Below are 22777 nucleotides of genomic sequence, written 5' to 3'. Positions count from 1 at the left end.
CACCTCCCCCCCTCAGCTCTGGCTTCTTCTCTTCCCCACCTCTGGAGTCTGTGTCCTTTTTTCCTTCCAGCAGCGTGCCTCTGGAAGGTGGGGGGAGTTCTTTATTATCCATGTAAGATAAGCAGATGTCATAACCACCATATGTATTGGAATCAAGGTAGATCTGGTGAGGAGGTAGATGTGGTGTCAGCAGTGGCCCCTTTAAGGGTAAGCCCTGGGCATCCAGCAGAGTGTGCTGCACAGCTGCAGCCACTTGAAGGCAATAGGGCCCTCAGGGATATAAGGAGCACCTGCGGCAGGAAGGGGGTGTGGGTTGGAGAAAGAGTGCAGGTTGGAGTGGAAACTGACTGACTTGGCTTATTGACGCTGACTTGGATACTCTGACTGATTTGAATGACTCACTTTGGAATCTGACCTTGGACTGTGACTTGGCTTATTGACTTTGGACTCTGCCCTGGATACTCTGACTGACTTTGTGACTAGTGGACTGCTGGAGACACTGGAGTTTGAAGTGTGGCTGCTGTGCCCAAGACCTGCAGAGGACCCAGGGTCTGCTGTAGTGGTGGGAGGCTGCTGGCAGGAGAGAGGACCTCTGCAGGTTGAACAGGCGAGCTACCCTGGAGGTGGGGTCCAGCAGGGCTGCAGGGCAGAACCAGGGTCATTTGTTGGGGGAAAGAAGGGGAGCTAATTTGCTTAAAGTGGGCCTAATTCTCCAGGCAGAGAATGGCCTTGGAATCAGGCAAAACACCATCGGGGACCAGGTGTCTGAAAACACAGGACAAGAATGTGTGACAAAACTAACTAAAAGCTACAAGAGGGGGCTACATTATAAAAATGGGACCTATAAGAGCATAAAGGTTAAAAAAGAACTACATATTTTCATTTTAGATGTCAAAAGGGTTTGTGCCTCCCGAGGTTTTTTTACCTCCAGAAAATGGGTCCAAATGGCTCTTTGAGTGTTTAAGGTTGCCGACCCCTGGTGTAGCATGATGCGCTTCGGTAGGCCGAATGAAGTCACCGTCTGCCAGCTGCTGTGGAAGAAGCCCTCGGGGGAGGGGGAGGGTTTTTCCAGATAATAAATGCTGCATGTCACTCTCCGTGTGACGTTTGTGCCAAAGGGTGTCGCACAATCTAGGCCTCATTAATGGAGCAGAGAGGAATGGAGAGAGAGGAAATTGAAGAGTGCCAGTTGGTTCCTCCCCCAGAAGAAATTCCGTGTCTTTTGAAAGCTGCCCCAGGGTTTCAGGGTGGCATTTTTCCCCCACCATACATGGACATACCACAGATTGAACCTGGGACCTCTGTAGAAAAGCAGGGAACCTCCGGAACAGAGCCAGCATGTAACTTGCAGACTTAGAGTCCCGTCCTATCCAACATTCCAGCACTGATGCAGTCATGCCAATGGGGCATGCACTGCATCCTGCAGTGGGGGGGCAGTCACAGAGGCCTCCTCGAGGTAAAGGAACATGTCTTCCCTTTCTTTGGGGCTGTATTGTGGTCTCATCGGTGCTGGAAAGCTGGTTAGGATTGGGCCCTTTCTGTACCATCTGATGTATGTCTACTAGTAAGTCCCATTGTAAGTTCAATGAGGCTTACTCCTAGGAAAGTGTTATAGGATTGCAGCCTTAGGGCCCCAAATTTTGGCCAGGAATGTGTCATCCCCCTGTGCGCATCACTCGGTGCAGCCCGCATGCTAGGGTGACACGCACGGGAGGAGTGGGGTGAAATTTCCTGGGATCTTACGTTTTCCTATTTACTCAGACTTGCTGTCTGCTGGGGACACTACTGATGCCACATGGGTTGGTAGACCTGGGTGTCAAAGACTTTTCCAGCTGTCTCTACCTTCCTTGTACCCTGTTTCTCCCCTCCCTATCCCTATTCTGCTTGCCTATCACCACCCTCCACCGCGCTGTTTCACTCGCCCCCCTTTGCAAAGGGGCCCAAAAGAAACTTTGTACCCCCTGATAAAATTCCTCTCAGAAGCCCTGGGTACATCACCACACCCCCTGCCCAAGGCATTGCCTGGGCCACTGAATGGGAGGAGGTCCATCATGGGGTGACGTGCTGGCCTCCCATATGGGGTGACGCAAACCCTAGTGACGCCACTGATGCTCTCCAACTTTCCGGTGCTGATGCAGCCACAATGAAGCACTGCACAAATGTTCCCTTCCTTTGAGGAGACCTCAGTGACTGCCCCCCCCACCCCAAGATGCAGCACACATCTCCTTGGCATGGCTGCAGTGGTGCTGCAATGTTAGATTGGATTGGGCCCTGTGTGTATTAGACAGCTTTCTGTGTTCAATCCGCAAGTGACAATGCTTACCAGTGCAGTGAAAATTTTTATCTGCTGTTTTCTGTGCCTTAACCCAGGGGTGCCCAAACCCTGGCCCTGGGGCCTCTTGCGGCCCTGGAGGCCACCCAGTGCGGCCCTCAGGGAGCCCCCAGTCTCCAATGAGCCTCTGGCCCTCCGGAGATTTGTTGGAGCCCACACTGGCCTGACGCAACTGCTCTCAGCATGAGAGCAACTGTTTGACCTCTTGCGTGAGCTGTGGAATGAGGGCTTCCTCCACTGCTTGCTGTTTCATGTCTGTGATGCAGTAGCAGCAGCAAAGGGAAGGCCAGCCTTGCTTTGTGCAAGGCCTTTTATGGGTCTTGAGCTATTGCAAGACCTTCATTCATTCATAGAAGTTCATCTTTAATATATTCATTTATGTAAACTTATGTATATTTATTCAAATTCTAAATGTAAATTAATTCTTTTTTTCCCTGGCCCCCGATACAGTGTCAGAGAGACGATGTGGCCCTGCTGCCAAAAACTTTGGACACCCCTGCCTTAACCTGATGATAAAAGGCACAAGAGAAGCCCAAGCCCCTGTTTTCTGATCCGTTGGTCAACCTGCACAATCACCGCTGCAGTAAGAGGCTGTGTGAACTCAGGACTCGTTCCCAGGCGCACATTCCAGAGCAACCACCAGTAGTGTCACAGTACAAGTGTTTGTGGGCGGGGGGAAGGGGAGTACAGGCCGCCCCAGGTGTCACACTCAGGGCACCTCAAGTGACTCCTACAGCTGGAAAAACACATTTCTTATGTATAAATGTTCCAGGTTGACGGGCACAACCGAACCCACATATATGTTCTCCTTTTGATTTTGTGTTGCAGGAAAGTCATAGCGTGGCAGGCATCAGTTTTTGACTTCCAATGCAGACATTTCAGGCACTAGGCCTGAAATGTTACTTGTCACAGTGATGACACTGAATATTTTGGGCATGTGGGGAAAAAAAGAATGGGTGGGAGCGAAATCATTTCAATGTTATCAAGGGGGAGGGGCTGCCCACACTAAAGAGAAGCAGGCGTATCCTGAGATTTCCAAGTCTCTTTTTGCAAAGGTGGCGTGACACCAACCCATCTGTTTTCAGAAGACACTTTGGGAAAAAGCTGTGGAATGCTTCTCATGGGGAATCTGGAGCCTAGGCTACAACAGGGATATGTGGGTGGGATGGTGGTTTGCACACAGCTATATCCTGTGGCCAGAGAGGGTCCAAAAGGAAGAAAGGGGTCACGTGCTTCTAACATTAGAGGCGAACCCAGAATTTCACTGGGAGCTCTGTCTTCTGATCTATACCACCAGGGCCGTGTTCATGCCTATATGCCACAGGCAGGCAAAATAAGGCATGGAGCCACATTCAAATTCCTGCGCATCTCAGCTTTCAATTCAAAAAAAAAAATAAACAGGGTTCTAGTCCTTATGGCTGCAATGAAAGGCTTTCAGTAATGGGAATAGCAAAAAGGCAACTTCCTAGCCTAGCAAGGCCTTAGTCTGTAAAGTGGTCAGTTTTCAAAGGTGATGTGATGTGCTAGCCCTTATAGTTCCATAGTCAAAAGCACATGGGAAATCCCTGCCAAAGCTAGGGATGTGGCTTGTCAAAGTCAGAAGTGTGGCTGAAGATTGCCGGTACGTGGGGTGGAGCTTCAGCTTGAGCTCGTTTCTCAATGGCAAATTTGGCTACTGCAATAGAAATTTCAGAATAAATTTGGGAGAAAAATGAGAACTTGCATAATTTGGGGTGTTGGTGGACAGGTCGATGAAAGTGTCGACCCAATGTGCGGCGGCAGTGAAGAAGGCCAATTCTATGCTTGGGATCATTAGGAAGGGTATTGAGAACAAAACGGCTAATATTATAATGCCGTTGTACAAATCTATGGTAAGGCCACACCTGGAGTATTGTGTCCAGTTCTGGTCGCCGCATCTCAAAAAAGACATAGTGGAAATGAAAAAGGTGCAAAAGAGAGCGACTAAGATGATTACGGGGCTGGGGCACCTTCCTTATGAGGAAAGGCTACGGCGTTTGGGCGTCTTTAGCCTAGAAAAGAGACGCCTGAGGGGGGACATGATTGTATTATGTATTGGCAACCTTCAGTCTCGAAAGACTATGGTATCGCGCTCTGAAAGGTGGTTCTGGCACAGCGTCTAGTGTGGCTGAAAAGGCCAATCTGGGAGTGACAATCCCTTCCACACCGGGAGCAAGTGCAGTCTGTCCCTGGTCTGTCTCCCTGGCTATGGGCCTTCCTTCTTTGCCTCTTAGCCTCAGACTGTTGGCAAAGTGTCTCTTCAAACTGGGAAACATGATTGAGACATACAAAATTATGGATAGGGAGATGCTCTTAACACTCTCACATAACACCAGAACCAGGGGACATCCACTAAAATTGAGTGTTGGGTGGGTTAGGACAGACAAAAGAATATATTTCTTTACTCAGCGTGTGGTCGGTCTGTGGAACTCCTTGCCACAGGATGTGGTGCTGGGGTCTAGCCTAGACACCTTTAAAAGGGGATTGGATAAGTTTCTGGAGGAAAAATCCATTACGGGGTACAAGCCATGATGTGTATGCGCAACCTCCTGATTTTAGAAATGGGTTATGTCAGAATGCCAGATGCAAGGGAGGGCACCAGGATGAGGTATCTTGTTATCTGGTGTGCTCCCTGGGGCATTTGGTGGGCCGCTGTGAGATACAGGAAGCTGGACTAGATGGGCCTATGGCCTGAGCCAGTGGGGCTGTTCTTATGTTCTTATGTTCAAAATGTCAAATTGCTAGGAGTGCAGACGCTTATGTTACAATATGGCATTCATACTACCCAACATATGAACGTCTTGGGTAGCTGGCTTCAATAAACTATAGAGAAGCTATGCCGGAGTGGTGGGTAGATATATCTGCAGATAGGAACCATGAATTTTTAATAACCGGAGTCAAACTAGTTTGCATAGGTGAGAAATAAAAAAATTCAGATGGCACAGAGGATCGAGCTTTTCTGGGCATACCTGTGCACTTTCAAATTTCATATTTTTCTACTGCCCTTCCTCCAAGGAACTCAGGGTGATGAACATTTTTCCTCCCCATCTTTGGTCCTCACACCAACCCTGTGAGGTAGGTGAGACTGAGAGTGAGTGACCGACTGGCCCAAGGTCACCCAGGAAACTTAGTGTGTGCTTCCCTTTCTCTCTCCTTCTATTCCAGACTTTGGGTTTTCCAGTACACATCCCAAAAATAATAAAGGATCGTCACTCCATTCCCACTTTTTAAATTAAATATAAATATTTTTGAGTTCTGCAGTAGACAATACATTTGCAATCTCCCCTCTGTATATAAAAATGCAGACTGAAAACAGGCATGATCATAGAATGCCAATGTGGAATCCCATTCATTAAAAAAAAAAATGAAAAATAAAAACAACCCCCTTCCCCTAGTGACTCTGGAAAACTGAAACAAACAAACAAAAAATAAAACATCCACGGCTGGTAAGGCAAAAGTAACAACAAGGAATAACTTATTTTTCGTATACAAAAATTAAATCCCCCAAATCTTTCAGAGCTTCAATGGCAGAAAAATGTTGAACACTATCGCCACCTCCTGGTCCACTTGGCTCAGTGCAAGTGCCTCTCCACTGTTGGCAACCTTCAGTCTCGAAAGACTCTGGTATCATGCTCTGAATGGTGGTTCTGGAACAGCGTCTAGTGTGGCTGAAAAGGCCGATTCGGGAGTGACAATCCCTTCCACACCGAGAGCAAGTGCAGTCTGTCCCTGGTCTGTTTCCCTGGCTATGAGCCTTCCTTCTTTGCCTCTTAGCCTCAGACTGTTGGCCAAGTGTCTCTTCAAACTGGGAAAAGCCATGCTGCACAGCCTGCCTCCAAGCGGGCCGCTCAGAGGCCAGGGTTTCCCACTTGCTGAGGTCCACTCCTAAGGCCTTCAGATCCCTCTTGCAGATGTCCTTATATCGCAGCTGTGGTCTACCTGTAGGGTGCTTTCCTTGCACGAGTTCTCCATAGAGGAGATCCTTTGGGATCCGGCCATTATCCATTCTCACGACATGACCGAGCCAACGCAGGCGTCTCTGTTTCAGCAGTGCATACATGCTAGGGATTCCAGCACGTTCCAGGACTGTGTTGTTTCAACTTTGTCCTGCCAGGTGATGCCGAGAAAGCGTTGGAGGCAGAACATGTGGAAAGCGTTCAGTTTCCTCTCCTGTTGTGAGCGAAGAGTCCATGACTTGCTGCAGTACAGAAGTGTACTCAGGATGCAAGCTCTGTAGACCTGGATCTTGGTATGTTCCGTCAGCTTCTTGTTGGACCAGACTCTCTTTGTGAGTCTGGAAAACGTGGTAGCTGCTTTACCGATGCGTTTGTTTAGCTCGGTATCAAGAGAAAGAGTGTCGGAGATCGTTGAGCCAAGGTACACAAAGTCATGGACAACCTCCAGTTCATGCGCAGAGATTGTAATGCAGGGAGGTGAGTCCACATCCTGAACCATGGCCTGTGTTTTCTTCAGGCTGATTGTCAGTCCAAAATCTTGGCAGGCCTTGCTAAAACGATCCATGAGCTGCTGGAGATCTTTGGCAGAGTGGGTAGTGACAGCTGCATCGTTGGCAAAGAGGAAGTCACACAGACATTTCAGCTGGACTTTGGACTTTGCTCTTAGCCTGGAGAGGTTGAAGAGCTTTCCATCTGATAGATGCCTTCTGTTGCAGTTCCAAAGGCATGCTTCAGCAAAACAGCGAAGAAAATCCCAAACAAGGTTGGTGCAAGAACACAGCCCTGCTTCACGCCGCTTCGGATGTCAAAGGGGTCTGATGAGGAGCCATCGAAGACAACAGTGCCCTTCACTTCCTTGTGGAAGGAGCTGATGATGCTGAGGAGCCTGGGTGGACATCCAATCTTGGGGAGAATCTTGAAGCGGCCATCCCTGCTGACCAGGTCGAAGGCCTTCGTGAGATCTCTGAAGGCTATAAAGAGTGGCTGTCATTGTTCCCTGCATTTCTCCAGCAGTTGTCTAAGGGAGAATACCATATCAGTGGTGGACCTGTTGGATCGGAATCCGCACTGTGATTCTGGATAGACGCTCTCTGCAAGTACCTGGAGCCTCTTTAGTGCAACTCGGGCAAACAGCTTTCCTGCAATGCTAAGGAGAGAGATGCCACGGTAGTTGTTGCAGTCACCCCTGTCGCCTTTGTTCTTGTACAGCGTGATGATGTTTGCATCCCTCATGTCTTGAGGTACTCCACCTTCTCTCCAGCAGAGACAGAGGATTTCATGCAGCTCAGTGACGATGATCTCTTTGCAGCACTTGAGGACTTCAGCAGGGATGCTGTCTTTTCCAGGTGCCTTGCCAAAGGCAAGGGAGTCCAGGGCCACGTGAAGTTCTTCTAGGGTTGGTTCACTGTCAAGCTCCTCCAGCACAGGCAGGCACTCAATGTTGTTCAGTGCTTCTTCGGTGACTACATTTTCTCTGGAATATAGCTCAGAGTAGTGCTGCACCCAGCGTTCCATCTGCTGCGTCCGATCCTGGATGACCTCGCCTGTAGCAGACTTCAGAGGGGCAATTTTCTTCTGCGTTGGACCCAGGGCCTGCTTGATACTGTCATACATCCCCTTGATGTTGCCCGTGTCAGCTGCTATCTGTATCTGGGAGCAGAGCTGGAGCCAGTAGTCGTTAGCACATCTCCTGGCAATCTGCTGGACTTTGCTGCGAGCAACTCGGAGGACCTGCAGGTTGTGCTCACTGGGACAGGCCTTGTATGCTGCTTGAGCTCTCCTCTTTTCCTCAATGACTGGTGTCCACTCCTCAGAGTGGGCTTCAAACCAGTCTGCCGTCTTGTTGGTCTTCTTGCCAAATATGGACAAGGCGTTGTTGTAAACGGCATTCTTGAAATGTTCCCATCTGTTGGATGCGTTTGCATCGACCGGGCCTGGAAGAGATTCCTCAAGCGCTCGTGCAAATTCCTCCACTTTTCTCTGATCCCGGGTCTTGCTGGAATCAATGCGAGGTCTTCCTTCCTTTTTCATGTGGTACAGTCACTTTGTTTGCAGTTTCACTCTGCTGCACACCAGGGAGTGGTCGGTGTCGCAGGCAGCACCCTGATAGCTGCGTGTGATCTTGATGCTGGGAAGGCTGGAGCGTCTGGTGAGAATCAGGTCGAGCTGCTGCCAGTGCTTTGATCTTGGGTGTCTCCAAGAGACTCCATGTTGGGGCTTGGTGTTGAAGAACGTGTTGCTGACACAGAGACCGTGATGACAGCAAAACTCTAGCAGGCGTTGGCCATTTTTGTTCATCTTCCCAGTGCCAAACTGACCTAAGCAAGTGGGCCACGAACTGTTATCAGCACCAACGCTAGCATTGAAATCGCCGAGGATGAACAATGGCTCTTTTACGGGGATCTTCTTGATAGTGGTGGCCAGATCAACATAGAATTTGTCTTTGGCTTCTGCTGGAGACAACAGTCGGTGAGAGTGACAGGTCCTGCTGATAACTGGAGCTGCAGGGACAAAATTCTTTCACTTCCCACAGTAGGTGGGATGATGGATTTCAGCAGGGTATTTCTGACCGCAAAGCCAACACCATGTTCCCTGGTTTCGTTTGGTGGTTTTCCCTGCCAGAAAAATGAGAAATTTCTCTCCTTGACAGATTCGGAATCTGGCAGCCTAGTCTCTTGAAGGGCGACGATGTCCATCTGCAGTCTGCTCAGCTCCATGTCGATGACAGCTGTTTTGCATGCATCGTCTATTACTTGCAGGTCATCAGAGAAGCCAGGTGTCATTGTCCTTACATTCCAGGTGCCCAGCTTTAGGGCAGGAGTTTTCTGTTTTCTGTTGCATGGTGCAGAGTTGTCGATCCGCTTGTCGGTTTTCACCCTAAACCCCATGCACCCCGTGAGGTTAACGGACCGTGGCGAGGCAACACCTTACTGGCTGGGGACTGCCCAGCGAGATGCAATTATCTCTCCCACTGTCGGAAACAGCCCCTGGCGTCACGCTCTACGGCAATCAAGGGAAGACTTATAACTGGTAACTGCTGCTTCCCGTGTTGTGCCGACACCATATGGCGAAGTTGGAGTATCCTCTCCAGTGGAGGGGGAAGAGAGGGGAAGAGAGGGGAAGTGGAGGGGTAAGAGAGTGGAGAAGAAAGAGAGGGGTTTGTGGGTATCAGGAAATTGAAGAGGGAGCAGTGGTGAGACAAACGGGTTGGTAGGGGGACCAGGTGGCTGGAGGAAGTAGCTGCCTTTGGGAGAGCTCCGTCTCCACAAGGTTATTTTTCAAGTTTTTAGTGCCTTCTGTCCTAGGATTTGATAAGAAAAGATATTTTATATTTTGGCGGAGAGTCGGCTCTTTGGAATGCACATCAATTGCATTTAATTAGACACTATCAGCCCTAATTTGTCAAACAAGATAAAGATTTGCTACAGCAGCCATCTTGAAGGGAAAGCCGTTGCTAGTAGCTTTTAACAACATTGCTACGTATAAAAACTGATTTTGCTGGAATGCAGAATTGTATGTTTAAAATTAATTTGAAGTGAAAGGAAAACAGCTCTCCAAACAAGAGTAGCCGGTTCTGTTTTTACAGTTTCCGTTTTATTTACACAAGTGCTTTAATTCCAACTTTCAAGATGGTGGTTACTAGGGCACAGAGTGCTCGTTCTCCCACACAAGGGAATAAGTCCAAGTGTATTCAAAGGCTAACGGATGATTTTTGTGTTTCTTCTAAAGTAGGTTCTACTCATGAAAAGTCTTTTTTAAATGAAACTCTAAATGTCGATACAGCCGCTTCTCCAATTAGGAATGTGCATAGTGACCCTGCAGATAATAGCCAGTTTTACAAACCCTATGTGTTAGGGAAAACTATGACATGGACTTAGTAAATGAGGGGCTTGATACTTCACTTGATATTTCACTTGATACTGGAAATTGGTCTTTGGATCCTAATTTATTTCAGAAGCTTACGTGGCCTGTTGTGGGATCTTATAATATTTCAGAAGACCCCAAAATGACTATACAAGATACTCCGGACGAAGTTTTTTCCCGTAATCTTACTGGTGCTAATGATGGACACTCTAGTTTTTTCTGCTCTCAGATGCGTGATCGATGTTTCCATACAGCTATGACAACTAAGGCAATATTTGAGAAGTTAAGTATGATGCATCAAGAAATTATGGGAATGAAAGCTTTATTACAACTCAATGTAAATTTAATAAGTGATGGAATTTTAAGAGCAGCTCCAACTATTGATCCTCTTAAACCCATTGGAGATCAGCAGACAGTGGATGTAACAACAATTGGAGTTAGAGATGTCAATGAAAGATCTAGCCGAATGGAGAAACAAGTTATGATCCCAAGAAGTCACGATTGTCAGCTGAATGATGCACAAGATAATTTGCAACCTTCCTTTGATTTCCAACCTTGTCAGCTTGGACTCAAGTATAATCAGGACTCAAGTATAGAAGAATTAAGATCAAATTTGACCTTTTCTAATAATGACCTCATAGTTATCGATGATTGGCATGATGAAGAAAATAATATTAGTCCCATTGCTTCTGCTACAGATAGGATTCCTGCACCGTCTTCTCAACTTTATTCTAAAGGTTTGATCCTTCCTTGTAGAGCAATGGAATATTCCTCTACCTTGGAGGCTGATCCAAATTCTAATGGTTATTACATTACTATAAATAATTGGCCCCTGGGTCGTCCAACTAATACATGGATGTCCGCCAGAGAAGTTGAACAGACCATAAAGAAGATCCTGGGTGAGGATTGGAATGCAAAAGAGTCTTTTTTTTTTTCTTTTTTTTTTTTGGTATTTGTCGATATCCAAATAGTCCTGCTATAAAATGGGGAAGAATTCTGTTAATTTTTAGCAATCTGGAACATGCACACCATTTCTGGGGACTACTCTATAAATTTGAGTTTATGCAAATATCTTTTAAATGGGGTCTGAATGATAAATTTGATATAAATTTTCAGCCCCCTAGAAGGGAAAAAAAGGGAAGGTTTGTAGCTAAATATGCCTCACGGCAAGGGAAAAATAAATCAACTTCCCAGTTTAAGTCCAGAAATGACTTTGGAAAACATAGCGGGACAGCTAAGGACTTAATCAGACGAATTAGGGGACCGGAGCCTTGTCCCTCCTTTGTGACCTTTCCGAATAATATAGCCCTTAAACAGGTCTCGGATAAGTTATTCTGCAAAAGTAAATCATGCAGAATTGAGGAACCATTGCCTGAGAATTTTAAACCCTTGGGTTATTATAACTATCAAACGGTTCAGCGTGCCCCATTTTATGATAGGGATTGACCAGAATGGTGAAGGCCTCATACTCAGTCTATAAATCTTTTATCCTGGAACATTGCTGCTTGGCAAAATAAGTTAATTGACCCAGATATTACTCAGTATCTGTTATCCTTTGAAATTATATGTCTCCAAGAAACATGGCTTACAGATTCTGAAAGCCCTTTTTTGCAGGGTTGTAATGTATGGCATATGCCTGCAGTCAAAGTTTCTTTTCAAAGAAGAGGGAGTGGAGATTTGGCCCTTTTTATTGCAGCTACCACAGGCCTGGAAGGCACAGAACTCACCTGTTTGTCTTCTAATTATTGGCAAGTTATACTGATTAAGGGATGCAGAAGGAGTTCTTGGATTTGTATAAATGTATATATTCCCCCGAGAATTGTGAACTCAGCAATTGTCATTTGGGATCCTTTTGGGGGTTTACTTGACACATTAACTGTTGAATAGCCTAATATCCCCTTTATGATCTGTGGGGATTTCAACGCCAGAATCGGTGACAGTCTCAAAATGGAGTTGGCTTTTGGTATTCAGTCAGAAGTGAATCATTGTCCATTTAGAGTGTCTTGTGATAAAATGATCAATAATTATGTTCGCTCTCTAATGAAGTTAATATTCCAATTCCAGCTCATTTGTTTAAATGCTTCCAATCTGGATAGCTCCAAAGGATACTATACATTCCTTAGGGAGAAAGGGGCAAGTGTAATAGACTATATTTTTTGTTCAAATGTTCTGTTTGGATGGATAAACTGTATGGCAATAGGAGACAGAGCGGACAGTGATCATCTTCCACTTATGATGTCCTTTAACTGTAATTCAATTCATACAAGGGTGTTGACGAATACTACATTGCAAGGTTTGGAACAAGGAGTTAGAAGATTAAAATGGTCATTGGAGATTGATACAAGTGCTAGAGCCTTGTTGTACTCTGAACAATTACTAGAGAAAAGAAGGCAGGTGATACAGTCCCACTCTGATATAGGTGGGACTTACCAGCAAATTATTATGGCTCTTAGACCCGTAGTATCGGCTCCCTTTCAAAAGAAGTCGAAGAAGGGCAATGATTCATGGTATGATAAAGAATGTATTATGCATAAAAAGCAGTTAACTAGAACACTGAGATATGCAAAAGTCGCTGCCAATAAAGAAGCTATGGAATGTTATTTGACTACTCGCAAGGCGTATAAACGACTTCTCCAAAATAAAAAAGAAAGGCTTTTATGTAGCAAATTGGAAGGCCCTGGAAGCTGCAACGAAAGAAAAAAATCAAATTCAATTCTGAAGTTTAATTAATAGAGGTTTCTTACATCAAACCAGAGGAATTGTAAATTCTATCTCACCTGTAACCTGGATTTCTCACTTTAGTTATATCTTTGGGAGTGAGATAGACTTTCCCTTACCATCAGTAGATATACCTAACTGCTCTGAATGGCCTCCGGTCTCATGTAATGAAACTGTACAATTGATTGAGATTATGAGGACAGGTAAGGCGCCAGGTGATGATATGATACCAGCCGAGATCTTTAAGTTGGACCTGCATTGGTGGTCCCCTATTTTTGCCAATCTTTTCACGTGGATTAATCACTCCGGTAGAGTGCCTTCCGAATGGTTAAATAGCATAGTGATACCTAGATATAAAAAGGGTGATCCTAAGGAACCCTCAAACTATAGGCCTATCAGTTTAATCAATGTGGCAGCAAAATTATATGCCAGATTTTTATTGAATAAACTTATAGAGTGGGATAACAGCCAGGCTATTATTCATCATGAACAGGCTGGATTTAGAAAAGGCAGGAGTACTATTGATCAAGCATTTATATTACATCATTATATATGTAAATACACCAAGCATGCTAAAAGATCTCTTTATTTGGCCTTTGTGGATTTTACATCAGCTTTTGATTTAATTGATAGAGAGAGGCTGTGGACCAAATTATCCATGACCAATATAGATAAACGCCTATTGTGGCTTATTGAGATATTACACAGCCAAAATACACTTCAAGTGCGATTAGGCAATTTAGGTTATTTGACCAAAAAGATCCAGGTCAATAGGGGGGTTAAATAGGGCTGTATATTAGCTCCTTTTTTATTTAACTTTTATGTAAATAATTTGATCCCACAAATGTCCTCTCTAGCTTTTTTTCCTCCTTCTATAGGAGATAGGAAGATTTCTATTCTGCTGTATGCAGATGATTTAGTTATGATATCTCAGAATCAAATTGGACTTAAGAGGATGTTGTATAGATTTGGTCAACTTTGCAAGGAAGAGCATTTAAAAATAAATTACTCTAAAAGTAAGATCATGATTTTTGGGAAGGGCTCTGTCAATCATAAATGGAAGCTTGATGGGCATGTTATAGAACAGGTAAATTCATTTAAATATCTTGGCATACAATTTTCAAAGAGTCTGACCTGGAAACAACATAGTGAGATGATTTTAATCTCCAGTGCCAGACAGATGGGTTTGTTAAAAAAAAATTTTTATGCTAGAGGCGGACAGTTAATTCCCCCACTGATTAAAGTTCATGAAGCAAAGATCTTACCTCATATGTTATATGGGGCAGAGTTGTGGGGAGACTCATTTAAGGGAAAGTTAGAAGTCTTACAAAATAAATTTTTGAGACAAATATTAGGACTGTCTCCAGGCACTCCTGCGGTTCATATTAGAGCAGAGCTAGGACTGCCATCTTTAGCCATTAGAATGGACCTTGCTTACTTCCGATTTTGGAGAAGGATCAATGCTATGGAAGAGTCAGCTCCAGCAAAAGAATGCTAGAACGAACAGATGCTTATTGGAGGATGGGTCAATCAGGATTTTTTTAAGTTAAAGTATTTTAACCTGGAGTATGACAAGTTTCTGTGCCTGAGTCCTAAAGAGCTCAGGGAATGGATTTATGACTGGGAAACTTACCAAGACAAAGTTTCTTTATGGGAATCTCGATATTCGAGCTGGTATCCCCATATTAACATCCAGCATATGATGTCCATTTATTTTGAGACTCTGACTTACCCACAGTTAAGAAGAGCTTTTACTGAACTGAGATTTCAACAAATGCCTTCAGCATATTTAGAGGGTAGATATAAAAAAATAACTATAGCAAAGCGCCTTTGTGTTTATGGATGTGGGCAGGTTGAAGATGTGTTACATTATTTACTGATTTGCCCCTTATATGGGAATCCGAGAAGCCGTTTTTTGGAACCAATAGTAAAATCCCTGTGTGGTTATTCCCCTGAACAATTAGTTTATTATCTACTTGAGGATTTACAATCAAATGTTACTTTTGCTGTGGCACATTTTGCCCTTGCGGCTAAAAAGATAAGATCGTGTTTTATTCCATTTGTTAATAACTGAGTTTTACTGTATGGCACTATTATACTAAAGTATATATACATTTTATATATTTTATTTTTCTTTCCAAATGTAATGACCTATGGTTAAGCAATGAAGGATTTGATTGATTGATTGATTGATTGATTGATTGATTGATTGATTGATTGATTGATTGATTGATAAATTTTGACAAACGGGATGCAGTGGGGAGGGGGAAGAGAGGGGTTTGTGGGTATCAGGAAATTGGAGAGGGAGCAGTGGTGAGACAAACGGGATGCAGGGGGGAGGGGGAAGAGAGGGTTTTGTAGGTATCAGGAAAGCCTAGCACCCATGCTTAGAGATTTCCCAAGATCATGCGTCTGGAGCAGAGTCTGGAGTCTTTCCTTTCTGGGCAAGTCTATCAGTGAGCAAAGAGCGAGAGAGTCCTGTAGTCCCATTGCCGACTCCGTGTCCTAGCACCATTTTGAAAGTGCTGAGCTGCTGGCTGCTTCCACTAGCGCTCTTGGCCTGGCAGCCAGCCACGTCCACCATTTTGAAGTCAGACCTAGACCAAGACTTCTTAATAAGCCATGAAAACTTGTTTCCAGTTTCAGCAGAGATGTGCCTTTGGCTGTCCAAAATCCACTTTCACGTCCTGACGTGGAGGTGGCTAAAAACAGTTTCCTCTCACGCTCCCCAAGAGAGATGGACCTGGCTACAGATGAAGAAGACTTACAAGCAGGCTATTGGCCATCTTGACAGCAACTCTGCGTTGCTAAGCTAGCCTGGCAGCCATCTTCCCCGGAGGATGAGAATGGCATGTCCCAGCCCAGGTCTTCGGCACCGAGTCTATCTGGCTGTTTTGGAGTTCATTACCTACATGAAGTGTCCGCTCCCTGTTCTCTCCCTTCTGAAGACGACCGGAGGTTGGCAGGGGTCAGGCACGAGTCATACGTGGGTCTGCATGCGTTGGTGGGCAGGGCGCCCATAGTCGGACTGCTGGGACAGGGAGGTATAAGAGAAGCGGGAGCAGCCCAAGGTCTTACTGGCCTGGTCCGACTGCTCATACCCGCTCTCGGCCTTCTCGTAGCTGCTGGGCTTGACGTAGCTGGTGAAACCCCGGCTGTAGGGGGCTGTGAGGTAGGCCGTCCCGCTGTACATGCTTTCCTGAGGGAAAGGTCGCTCGTGTGGGTCATAGGCTGCACGAGAGCCTGGTGTACCCAGGGTGTACCGGTGGGCATACTCATACAACTTGGGCTGGACCGGCCCAGCGGAAGGGTAGAGAGAAGATGCCCCAAACAAAGGTCGGGTGGTTGGCGTGTACTCAGAGAAGCTGCTTCCTAAACATTGCTCCTCATGGGAGCGGACCTTGTAGTAGCCATTGGTGGGATCCTGGGGAGGACAAAGACAGAAATGCCAATGAAGCAAGGTTAAGGTACCACCAAATTATTTGGAGGGCCGATTCACAGTGTGGTGCAATGGTTAGAGCATTGGACTACAACAAGGGAACCCCAGGTTCACCTCCCATAGCTGCTTTAGGAAAGAATGAAAAGAATGGACCAGTTATGGAGAAGTTCACAGGTAGGCCTCTTTGCCGTCAGGTGTGGTGGGCACTAGGTTAGACAGCATTAAGAGAGCATTAGACCCACTGCCCACAAATCTGCTATCCTAACTATTAGTGGAGAACAGAACTTTTCTGTTTCAAAGGCAGGATGCCAGCAGGTACCACCTGCTGAGGAAAAGATGCCAGGGATGATGTTCGTGTTCTAAAAACACTGGGAAGGCAGGGTATACATGTCTTAAATCAATGAATAAATGTCACCATCACACCCTGCTTTTGAGCATGTCGATTCATCTGGTTGGCACTTGTGGAAAGAGAAGGACCTTTTGGCATCACCCAGTAAGGCCACACATCTCTGGGGGTTCAAAGTGTACATTACTGTACACATCTTTGCTGGACCACACTGACTTAGAGCCTCAGTTTGGGTGGATCTACTGTGAGTCTCCCACACTCCCAGTTGAGCTCACCTTCAGTTCTTGGCTCCCCGTCACCATGGGCTCCTTGCCATCACCCTCTGTCTCACTCGGCCGGCTTGGGCTGCTATCGCTCGTGGTGATCTGCACAAGGATATCTGCTTTGGAGAGCTGCGCCCCCCGCTTGGCTGCAGGATTTATGGACAGACAGAGGTGTGAGCTGAAAACTTGGTCTTCTACAGGATTTCACTCCAGGGGATTTAAACAATGACATCTGCGCACATTCCAGATCTTGGAGAGCTCTGGGATGGGCATGAGAAAACACCAGGAAGTGGCAAGATGCACTGAAGCCCTTCTCTGATCTATCCCTATGTAGATTGGGTAGCATTATTCAATGGAGGCATGGGTGGATCCATATCCCCTTGGGCAGCTAGCTGGGAGAAGAGCAGGCCCATATATCTGCTGTTCGCAAGCTCCACTGGTGCCACCATTCCACCCACTGGTTTTCCCAAGAAACCGTGCAGGGGCAAGTGTCTGCGGGACCCCAGGAAAACTGCTCAAATGGTTGCGTCTGGAGCCGCCGTCCGTAGCAGGGAGATGTCAGGCCAATGGAAAAGGAGGGGGAGAGGCTTTGAAGACCAGGTGGGGATATTCAGTGGGCCTAACCAAGTCCACAGACCAGAGGAGCTCAGAGGAAGAGGGAATAACCCTGCCTCTATCCAGCATTCTGACAATGCAGCCTTAACTATAGGCTGGCAGCAAACAGATCATTTGATTTTGTACCCCAACTTTCTCCCCAAAGGTCACTCAAGGATTGGTGACGTGGGCTGCAGCTCAGGGGCACAAGGCCCCCACGTAATTCCTGGGAGGGCTGAGAACGGTTGGTTGGCAACCTTCAGTCTCGAAAGACTATGGTAGAAGCCTGCAGCACCCAGTATTCCCAAGCGGTCTCCCATCCAAGGATTAACCAGGCCTGACCCTGCTTAGCTTCTGAGAATGACACCTCACCTTTCCCACAGCGCTTCCGTCGGTAGCAGAAAGAGATGACAACCACCAGGAGCAGGAGAACAGCAACCCCGGAGGCAGCTAAGCCCCCCATGATCAGGACGGACGAGACCTCTGCGGGGAGAATTCATGCCTTTAATTACTGGCATTTGATTTCATGCCATCTTAAATGATACCTTGTGCTTTCTTCTGATTGGGGACCAGAGCACGAATGCAAGTCAAAAATGGACGGGTGTCAAAGCACAGACTTAGCCTGAAAATTTATTTTGGCCAGCAAAAAAACATAACTTTTTTGGTTGCAATCCTACCCTGCGCTGGAACAGGCAAGCCAAGAGGCTTGCGTTGTATCCAGCACAGGACAGGGGCCCAAGGCGGCCCAGCCAGAGGCAAGAGGAAACTTCCCAGCCCCGCCTCCCGCTCCCCACCTGCCCACCGCCCGCCCTCCCCCCACCCAGGAATGCCTCCCTCCCCACCTTCCTTCCCGCCCACCCCAGAGGCTTGCATCAGCCCAGGCTGAACACAGCTGAAAGAGCAAAGTCATGAACGTCAAGTGCAGTGATTCCCAAACTGAGGCTCCCTGGGAAGCCATGGAATCCAGCCAGCGGAGATGCAGAATCCTGGTGAAAATCTGCCACCCTATACACTATAGGATTGTAGCCCTAATGGGGAGCTGTGGCCAAAGGCCCAGTAGGTCAAGGGAACTGCTAGTTGGAAAGGTTTGGGAACCACTGCCCAAGGGGGGATGAAAGTCAAGGTCATGTTGTGTCACATCAGTATTCTGCCCTCCCCCTCCAGGACCTCAGTCTCAAGCTGGAGATTATCCCCTTTTCTTCTCCCAACAATCCCTGCCAAAGTATGCTGTACAGAGAGACAGTGGCTTGCTAAGGTGAGTTTCACTGCTCTGCTGGGCTCTGCACTTGGATCTCTCTGCTTTGAAAACAGGAGATCTGGCGGGGCCCCAGTGAGTTCACCATGAAGCTTGTTCCTGGTGAAATTAGTAGAGGGGGATGGGGAATCTTACCTTGGCGGCATAAGCTGACGGTAGCGGAACGTGCGCCAAAGCGATTCCATGCGGTACAGTTGTAGGCCAAGGTGAAGTCGCTGTCATGCGTTGGGTCGATCAGCAAAGCAGACAGCACCCCTTGGTCGGTCACCATGGTGTCCACCGTGAACCGATCTAGCGAGCCAGCATCCAGCACCCATTCACCCCACGACCAGGCCTGTTGCAAAGAGACAGGGGGGCAAATCAGAAGCCTGGACAGGTAGAAGATGATGGCTGCAATGCTAACCACACTTTCCTGAGAGTAAGCCCCAGTGAACAAAATAGGACTTACTTCTGAGTACACCTGGTTAGCCTCGTGCCCGATGGGTACCAAGCCCAAGGATCGACTCAAGACGCTACGGGGACGATTGGCCATTCAGAACCTTCCAAGGTTTTGTGGGAAAATCTAAACTAGGGATTCTTAACCAGGGTTATCCATAACCTTTGGAGGTACCAGAACCCAATGAGGGAGGTATGGGACTCAGGCTGCAATCCTAACCACACTTTCCTGAGAGTAAGCCCCATTGAACAAAATAGGACTTACTTCTGAGTAGACCTGGTTAGGATTGTGCTCTCAATCTCTGAACAATTTAAAAAAATTGTTGTTAGATTAGGTGATTAACGATTACCATTATTTATATGGATAAGATTATTAAGTATCACCACTGTCAATGCAGATTGAGGCATTCTGATCCTTGCTATCCATATGTAAAGTAGAACCCCGCTGCTGACAAAATAGTGGTACCTAATAGGACTGGTGATGATGCTGATTCCTACAGACTAGTGAAGAAGGTATGGGGACACACTGGGCAATCTATGGGGGGTGGGGGGTCTGTAATAGTAAAAGGGTTAAGAACCCTGAACTAAGCAGTGTGAGTTTAAAATCATGGGTTCAATATCTGTACATTCTAACTACTTTGGCACACATGCATTCCACCTTTTCATCCAACTTCACAAATAATATCTGGTTTCTTTTGCATATGACATACCCTACTGCCTTTCCAAAGACTGGGGCTGGCCTTCTGAGGTGAGGGGAGGTTGTACACAGCCTGCCCAGGCCTCAGAAGGTCTTTGAAAAGCACTTCCAGCTTTGCTTGAAAACCAGGGGTGCCTTCAGGACTCCAGAAGGTCTCCAGGAGGCTTTATGAGGTGCAGGGACACTGCAGGCTACCTCCTCGCACCTCAGAAGGTCAGCCAGAGTCTTCAGAAAGACATTTTGTGAAAACCTGGAAGTGCCTCTCCAAAGGCTCCGGCTGAACTCAGAAGACCTCCTAGACACGACTTCCAGTCATGCCTGGGAGGTCCTCTGAGGTCCTCCAGTGGTTGGCAACCTTCAGTCTCGAAAGACTATGGTAGAAGCCTACAGCACCCGGTATTCCCAAGCGGTCTCCCGTCCAAGTACTAACCAGGCCTGACCCTGCTTAGCTTCCGAGATCAGATGAGATCAGGCATGTGCAGGGCAACAGTTGCTGCTCCAGTGTGGGCTTGCAATCCATGTTGAGACAACTCCATGGATAAGGAGGACCATCTGGTACATTCAGGCCTGGTTAAGGCATGAGGGTGGAGGGCAAAGGCGAGTCAAGCACTTACAATCCTGTCGGGGGGGTGGGACGCTCCCCACCAAACACTCCAGCCGTGCCTTGGCCCCCACTGCAGTCTGCAGGCTTGGTTCCGCGCCGATAATGGGCGGCCCTGAGGAAAAGACAAAAATGACGGATGCAATCAGGTCTGGTCAGATTTCCGCCAGGCTCACTGCAATAGGTTGCTGTGCATGACCTGGTTCCAAGACCCCTCACCATTCACAGCTAGTGCCTTCTCAACCACTCCAATGCGTGGCACGATGGCTTTGCAGACGTACATGCCGGCATCTTCCTGCGTCACAGCCTTGAGGTGTAGCGCGTTTCCATTGCTCGACACCTGTGGGTACAAGTGAATTCAGATTTATTTACTGAAATGAAGGGATCAGTGCTCTTTTTCCAGCCCAAAAAAGGATACCCGGCCTCAGTTATCTAACCAGGGAACAGAACATCCTAAACTGAAGGCCTGTTTGGACAGAAGGGCTTCACAATTTTTCTGAGGATTCAAAGTCCGTGGGTCTCCTGATGCCACAACCAAAACTGTGTCCTGTGTGTTCACAGGCTCAGTTCAGGTGGGGAGGAAGGCATAAAGGGGTGCCCCCCGTTGACCTTGGCAGACAGTCAGAATAAAGCAAAGGTTCTATATCTCTCTTACTACCACCATGGTCTTCCACCTGGCCCACTGTGTTACGAGACAACAGGAGGGTGTAGAGGTTGGTGTTCCCAGATTTGTGTTTGGTAAATTACACACAACTTGGGAACCTGAACTCCTTCTTGCTCCAGGCTAGGGTGAGAGGTGGACTCCCCGCCCAGGTACAGGTGAAAGAGGCATCAGAACCAACACCTACAGTCAGGGGCTTGGGCTGGGAGATAAGGCGGGCTCCAACTGCAGGAAAAAAGAGGAAAACAGGGGTTAGGGGGGCCCATCGCTCAGTAGTAGAGACCTGCTTTCCATGCAGAAGGTCCCAGGAGTGGATTTTCTTTTTTTTCTTTTAAAGACAGCGCTTGCCTTCTTTGTGAATGGCTTTTTGCTTGACAAGCAGTTCATTAAACATTCTTCTTAAAATCTGCAGTTTTATACACTGTTGTCTTCAATAGTGTGAATGAACGTGTGTTTATGCATGTATTAAATAGTTTGTTTTCAAAAAATTTGTATGTAGATACACATCTGCCTGTGCTGCTTCATACAAGTACTTATAAAATTAATTGGGGGGAGCTTTATAGTCAATTAAGGGTCTTGATCCGTGTGCATAATATAAAAAAACAAATTAAGCATGCTTTCTTGCTTCAGAAATGGTTATTTTTACTCATATGCAAATTGATGCAAAGGTAATGGATATATTAGTCACCTCGCTCTAATTGGGTGCAAACTCAGCTGTGAATGTGTCAAAAATATGGCACAAATGCCTAATTTTTACCACGATGATGGTCGCAGGTGGGAGGCCTTTGAGGTCTACCTGCTGGAACGGCAAGTGGGGTTACAGGAGAGAAGATCCTGGTGGGGGGAGCCCCACATCTGACCTGCCCACACTCAGTATCTGGCACCAATCTGGCACCAAGGTCACCCTCGTCATCTCCTTGTCCATCCTCCTCTTCCAAAGTGTTCCCACCTATCCCAGGATACACAGACCCAACCTGCCTCCTTCACTTACAATGCACATCCACCAGTGTGCTGCCGACGGCATTCGAGCCCTCGCACGACACGGGCTCCATGAAAAACGATTGATTGACTATCGCCTCATCGCTGTCCCCGTTGGCCTCCGGAATGGGCACACCTCCTTTGGCCCACCTGCGAAGGCATGCACTGGCATCAGACGAGCCCGGCTCATTGCAATCCCCAAAGTTGCCAGCAGAGGGCATCGCAGCAACATCACTATTGCTGTGTGATCTCTGGGAGGTTGGAGTCTGTTGGCCTTTTTACCTGTCGCCTGTCAGCTCCGGGTTGGAGGTGGCCGTGCAGAGAAAGCTCACTTTGCCACCCTCGGCGACCGTTTGCGGCTGCACCGACAGCATGACGACAGGGGGATCTGCAAGAAAGAGGAGCAGAGAGGCTGAAAACTCAAGAAGGGGGACGGAACCCACACCAATGTGCCCATCCCATCCCAGATCTACTCAGGCCTGGCCTATGTATTAGCTCCTACCCCTACATTTGCCTCCACTCACCCATTCTTGCCCTTGTCTCTCCCTCTTTTTTGCCTTCCCTATCATCTTGCACTGTAAGCTCTTTGGGGCAGAGGACTTGTCTAAGACGCAACTCAG

The 22777-nt window shown here is 47.1% G+C and overlaps 1 protein-coding gene and 1 pseudogene across 1 annotated transcript; both read right to left on the bottom strand.

Moving 5' to 3' along the window:
• Positions 1–20298: 20298 nt before the first annotated feature.
• LOC136661956 (5S ribosomal RNA) lies at positions 20299–20415 on the bottom strand (annotated as a pseudogene).
• A 132-nt stretch (positions 20416–20547) lies between these two features.
• On the bottom strand, positions 20548–22537 carry LOC136661184 (kin of IRRE-like protein 1; the record flags this gene model as incomplete). Its single annotated transcript, XM_066638222.1, has 5 exons — positions 20548–20633; positions 20738–20858; positions 21268–21404; positions 22171–22307; positions 22440–22537. Coding segments are annotated over 5 exons (579 nt in total), but the record flags the coding sequence as incomplete, so codon positions are not given.
• Positions 22538–22777: the final 240 nt, after the last annotated feature.

The sequence above is a fragment of the Tiliqua scincoides genome, chromosome 10, assembly GCF_035046505.1.
Source record: "Tiliqua scincoides isolate rTilSci1 chromosome 10, rTilSci1.hap2, whole genome shotgun sequence".
NCBI classification, from domain to species: domain Eukaryota; kingdom Metazoa; phylum Chordata; class Lepidosauria; order Squamata; family Scincidae; genus Tiliqua; species Tiliqua scincoides.
Note: the sequence above shows the minus strand (reverse complement) of the source record. Positions and strands in the feature narration are given on the sequence as shown.